We start from the raw sequence: 5737 nt of genomic DNA, 5'->3' as shown, positions 1-5737 counted from the left end.
ACTTGGTCCCGGAACAAACAACCATGCAAAACTTATGACCCTGCGTCATCTTATATATTTTGCCATGACCAAAAACTGCCAACATATAAACAAAGAAGTGCCGTCGGCTTTCTTTGATGGGGCAGCCCAGCAGCAAGGATGTGGTGGTGGCATCCTTCTTCACCTATCCGACTCACATTACTTCTAGATATGCTTGGGACTTGGTCCCGGAACAAACAACCATGCAAAACTTATGACCCTGCGTCATCTTATATATTTTGCCATGACCAAAAACTGCCAACAAATACAAATATATGGAGATTCAAAGTCCATTTGTCATGCATATTCTTTGAAACATATCTTGGAAGAAATTGTTTTTTTCAAAACATTTTTTGACCAGGTAACTGTTTCTCATATCTACAGGGAAAGAAATGCAATTGCAGACCGGCTCTCGAAAGAAGCGGCAGATCGTCCTCTAGGCGATTGGTTGATCGAGGAATTCTCTCCCACAGGGACGCACAGATTTTATCACAGACCATATATAGATGGACCACTTCAGTGAGGCAATGGCCTCAAATCAACAATTTTGATGAACATAATAATTTTGCTTATATTCTTGTATATATCTCTATATTCTTGTATATATCTCAGTATATCACAGTATGATCTCATGTACAACAACTATGCACTTTTTATGATGGACACAGTACCTATCTCAATATCCCAATGGGAACCTTATGTATTTTATTTTTTGCTTTTTGAATAGTGGTGACCAACCACATTACAGCATATATGCCTATGGGCATCAACAGCATGTAATTTCTTATCAATAGAAATTATGAATTTTCTTCTTCGGAAAAAAAAATAATGTAGAGCAATTTATAGACAGATATCATAATAATTTTAATAAAAACTAATAACTAAACTACCCTAAATTTATCTAAAATCCTGATCTATTAAGTGTCAAAATATTTGATTTGATTTAATCACTCCCCGGGAGATCCAGAGATTTGATTTGATTTAATCACTCCCAGGGAGATCCAGAGTTCAGAAAAATCTAGTACTTATTTAAATACAACGAATACAGAGGTTTCATTTTCACATCTGGATGTGTAATATGTCCACACTTGAGATGGATCTGAACTCATTCATTTATCCTGATCTCATTGAAGGCAAATAAAATGAATAATTCATCAAATCTTAAAATAAAATAATAATTCATCAAATTTCTCAATTTAATTTATTAGCATTAAAGACATGAGCATTCCATGAGTACCTCCCTTGTGTTGATGCAACGGAAACAAAGGACACTCGGGGCAACAAAACATATTGTATGTACTAAAAATTTGAAACAACAATTCTAATCTGGAAATTAAGATGCCCTATTGCATTATCGGCACCACTAGTGCAGATGACTACAAAATTTTAGCGTTGATTTAATCAATTGCATAGTACAGGCAACCTCGTGTCTTGTGCCTTCAGCGATATGAATTAGTATATGGGAATGACCAACAACAATGATATACTGTTCACCGTAAACCTCTCCTTGAAAAAAATGATTTAAATCATACAGAAATATTTTGCAGCAGTTTTTGCAACACTTAGACTACAGAGTGCTTGATATAAATAATTTTACAATAGCCAGCCATAGGCCTTGCAAAGCCTATCACGGGACCGAAAAATCAATTCGACCAAACCTTGCCTGGCACTACGAATCAATTTTCGGCTGCAACAGGGAACTCCAGAAATTGTATGACAGACGGTGAAGGCAGGAGGCTGCAAGTTAATCAACATCATATGTTAAACACTCCACTTCCAAATCCCCTATAATCTTCAGTGAAGAAGGGATGCCTCAGAGCTTCTTGAGCTTCCAAACGCTCTGAAGGCTCATACTTAAGAAGGCCTTGCAGCAAGTCTATGAGTGACCCAGCAGAGTGGTCCGCATGTTCCATTATTAAATTCTGCAACAAACAGAAAAAATAAGCTCACATGCATACCCATTGCTTTCCTAAGAAGAGCATCGCACAGCAAGAAAGGAAACAAGCAATAAACCTACCCGTAGTCGGGGTAACTTCTTGACAGCTCTGATGCTTTCTCTTGAAGATGCTCCTTCGGGAAAATTTAATCTTGTTCCATGTCGAAAATACTTTGCAGATCGTGCGCTATTAAAACAAATATTTTTTAATATTAGCATTTAAAAAAAACCACGCAACTTTGCCAACAATGTGGAATATCCAATTCAACTTACTCTGCTTTCCTAATTAGCTGTTGTGGAAATGGCCCCAATACCCTTTCCATCATGGCAAGATGCTCCATGTTTTCATGTGTTTGAAACAACGTCTCCCCCTACAAATTTACGATAGAGTTACACTAATAGCATTTAAAATAGCAAATTTATTTCTTCCTCCATGTGACTTAACAAACTCCAAAACTTAACCAAAGGAGATAAATTTAAAAAAAAAACATATGGGATTTATTACCACACAAAGCTCCACAAGTATGCATCCAATACTCCAGACATCTGCAGGGTAGCTCCATCCAATACCTGAGATGAATTTTATTTCGTAAATCAGAAAGCATTAAAGAAATTTACAAAACAATCAATAGCAAGAACGGGATCTAACTACATGACAGTGGACACAATATAAGCAACTTAAAACAGTACAAAGTAGGTAGTACTGATAAAATAGTATGTCAGAAATTACCTAGAATTACTTCAGGTGCTCTATAATGCCTTGTAGAAATTATAGAACTATGATTCTGGTCCTCGAAAGTAGCACTTCCAAAATCAATAAGCTTTATTGCAGTTGACTTTGGCAATCTCATGTAACACGTTCCATCTTGTGAAAGCCTCTTCAAGCCATTCTAATCAAAATAATTTCCATTGTAGGTAATTACCCCAAACAAAAAGGTTAATACAATACATGATAACTTACCACAGCTAAGAACAATTGAACATGTCAGGATAGAAGCATACATTAGCAACTCCATATAATGGTACACAACACTTCACTCAATATAGAACCTACCTTATAATATGGAACCTTCTTGTACTCTGATGACGCAAAAAGTATATTTTCAGGCTTCAAATCTGTGTGAATGAGATGCAAGTGATGCATATCTGGCACAGAAAAGATGTTCAGAATCAGGAAAATACACTAAATGAAACCCAAATGCTACATAACCAATGAAAAACGAAAGTGACAATTACTGTCTACACACATGCCACAGACTCCAAAAGTTGTTTGCCAAGCTCCCGAACAATATCAATGGGAAATGGATGATAATTGTTTTTCCTTAGAAAATCATATAAACTCGGTCCAAGCTTCTCAAAAACCTGTAGATCATTCAGATTTATCCACATACTCTCAAAACACTAATAACACCTATTAAAAGGTGTTTGTCTATATTTTATTTAGAATGCATATATACTTGCATTTGGGAATATAAGTTATATAATTAATATAGATCTATCTCTACAGAATACTTACAATGCAAATATGATTGCGATAGTCAAACCAGTTCAGCATCTGAACGCACCTGAAACAAAATCGAGAAAGCACACCAGATAAGCTCGTCCACAAGCTTTAAAAAATAAGGTTAGGGAAAATAAAACATTGGACATAAGCCGCAACAGTCATACCTTGTGCCACTTCTATCATACTTAGCAACTTCACGAAGTGCATCAATTTCAATAAATGCTGCTTCACGATATCTCTGTAAACCACGAACAATTTTGATGGCCACAAAGTCTCTTATTTCCCGGTCCCAACATTCCAAAACCTGGCCAAAAGTTCCTGCGAGAATAAAACCTAGTCGTTAACAATAAACTAAAATGGTAAGAAAAAAGGAGAAGGCCCAAAAACTAATAAATTAAAATATATCCAAAACTTGCACAGATCCCTCCCCGTGCCTGGATCTTTTAAGAAGCAAGAGCTTTGCATCTGGGCTTTTTTCATCCCTCTTGTAGCTTAATAGATCCAGGACTTTAGATGGATTCATGCATGTTATATGATGAAGTGTTATCGGTATTTAGTACTGTAGCATCAACAAGGTAGATACTAAAGACCAGCTTACCTTCCCCAATTTTTTTGAGTATTTTGTCTGCAGTACATGAAAAAAGAGATATCAGCCATCTTAGAATAATTACATAGGACAACAAAATACTTAAATCAACATAGAAATAATATTTTGCTCAAACTTTCTATATTATTAAACAAGGAGAGGACAAACTCTCTTAATAGTTTGCAGATCGGAACCCTGCAACAGATCTATCTTCCATATGGGTTAATTCCCTTCCAAATTCGATACACTTATTTTTATCAGTGGATTGGGTGTTGAGGTATGTAATTACAGCGAGGCGTTAAATTATCTCCAAGAGCAAACATGTAATGGCCATCTTTGTCATCATCACGCCATGGAGGGGAAGCATTGCGGGCAGTGACTCGTTTGGAATACAAAGATGACGAGGAACAATAATGATATGATGAAGAGGATGCCCCCGCTGAGGAAGGGATCCCGTTTCCATTTCCACTCCCATTTCCATTTCCATTTCCAACACCTTGCCCACTAAAATAAACTGATTGCTGGGCCTACACAGAGCCATTTATTCATTTTCCACCATCAAATATAACCATTTTTTAATAACTCCCAGATTTCCAAACCCTAACCGTTGTATTCACATTAAAGATCAAAACTTCACAGAAAAAATGTCAAAAAAAAAATAAACCCATTGAGATGCAGGGACCAAAGAATAAACCCAAAACCAACGAAATCCATCGGATCTAGTAAACACTGTGAATTACTGGACTTTGATAATAAAAACTAGAACTGACCTGATCTTGATAATGGCGAGTGTCCCAGGAAGCTGTTAATTTTCGGCGTTTTCTGGGACGGCCCTCCATGAAATAAGACGGGTATTCTGCAACGCAAGCCATGGCAACCGAACTAGATCTCGATCCTGCAGGCCAGATAGCAATCTCTGAGTATGTTTCGCTAGGGTTTGATAGTGCCAAATATAAACCAAACGAAAATATAAGGGATACCTTTGACCGCAAGAAGATCAACTTTTCTGCTGGAACGATTGAAAAATTAACGGCCACTTGTTGCGAAGATTTTTTTTGAGGTATATATCCTCTTTCAACCCTAACCCCCTACGTACGTTTTGTAGTGGTTTGAAGTTACACCGACATTAAAAATATTAATTTAAATTAACCCTAACCCTTATGCTAATTACAGTAGTTTAAGATAATAATAGAGATTTATTATTATAAGTGTATTTTTGGAAATTCAAGTAAAAGTTATAATTTTTGTGTTAGGTGTTAGTTTAAGTAATGTTATCACGTTTTGTGTTAGGTTGTGTTAGGGTTAGTTTAAGTAAGGTTATTGTGGAGTTTAAAGTTTATTAATTTAAATTTATTTTAAATTTTGATACAATGGTATTAGTTTGTTTTTGACTTAAAAGAAATTCCCTAATTCATAATTTAATATTGGGAATTTAATATTTGTTATTTTTATTATTATCTAAATTTATTTATTTGTAAGGTGATTGGCTGAGATTTTATTATGGATTCTTAAGTAACTTCTATTTTTGTTAGTTATTAATTTTTTGTTTTTAATTTGGAGTGGAGAGGAATTGCCGGACGGCCAAAAGTGTTCAAAAAATCTTGTAGAGGCAGTGTTTGAATCCTGTTTTTGATGGTGGAAATGGATTCAACACCATCAAAAATGTCTATGACACCTAAAATTTTGAAGTTTA

At 35.5% G+C, this 5737-nt stretch overlaps 1 protein-coding gene across 2 annotated transcripts; it reads right to left on the bottom strand.

Moving 5' to 3' along the window:
• Positions 1–1391: 1391 nt before the first annotated feature.
• LOC149232953 (serine/threonine-protein kinase AFC2-like) lies at positions 1392–5136 on the bottom strand. Of its 2 annotated transcripts, XM_089379605.1 has the most exons (13): positions 5025–5136; positions 4815–4939; positions 4334–4571; positions 4057–4083; positions 3623–3776; positions 3471–3519; positions 3202–3316; positions 3009–3100; positions 2685–2844; positions 2460–2524; positions 2228–2325; positions 2036–2141; positions 1392–1940 (listed from the first exon to the last, which is right to left on the bottom strand). In XM_089379605.1, exons 2-13 carry the CDS (start codon positions 4914–4916, stop codon positions 1773–1775), a joined length of 1374 nt encoding a protein of 457 aa, XP_089235731.1. In that variant the 5' UTR covers positions 4917–4939; positions 5025–5136; the 3' UTR covers positions 1392–1772. The 2 variants fall into 2 exon arrangements, with proteins under 2 accessions (XP_089235731.1, XP_089235732.1); XM_089379606.1 differs by lacking the exon at positions 5025–5136 and having other exon boundaries at positions 4815–5018.
• Positions 5137–5737: the final 601 nt, after the last annotated feature.

This window comes from Pinus tabuliformis, chromosome J (assembly GCF_031772625.1).
Source record: "Pinus tabuliformis cultivar Carrire ecotype Pingquan chromosome J, CPIR1, whole genome shotgun sequence".
In the NCBI taxonomy this organism is placed as follows: Eukaryota; Viridiplantae; Streptophyta; class Pinopsida; order Pinales; family Pinaceae; genus Pinus; species Pinus tabuliformis.
Note: the sequence above shows the minus strand (reverse complement) of the source record. Positions and strands in the feature narration are given on the sequence as shown.

What these genes read in the sequence shown, in the direction of transcription:
- LOC149232953 (XM_089379605.1), bottom strand. Translation starts at nt 4,916, where the DNA reads ATGGCTTGCGTTGCAGAATACCCGTCTTATTTCATGGAGGGCCGTCCC. An exon ending in ACTTTTGGAGTCTGTGGCAT is followed by an intron (nt 3,101 to 3,201) that starts GTGTGTAGACAG and finishes TTTCTGTGCCAG; the next exon opens with ATATGCATCACTTGCATCTC. An exon ending in AGAAGGTTCCATATTATAAG is followed by an intron (nt 2,845 to 3,008) that starts GTAGGTTCTATA and finishes TATTTTGATTAG; the next exon opens with AATGGCTTGAAGAGGCTTTC.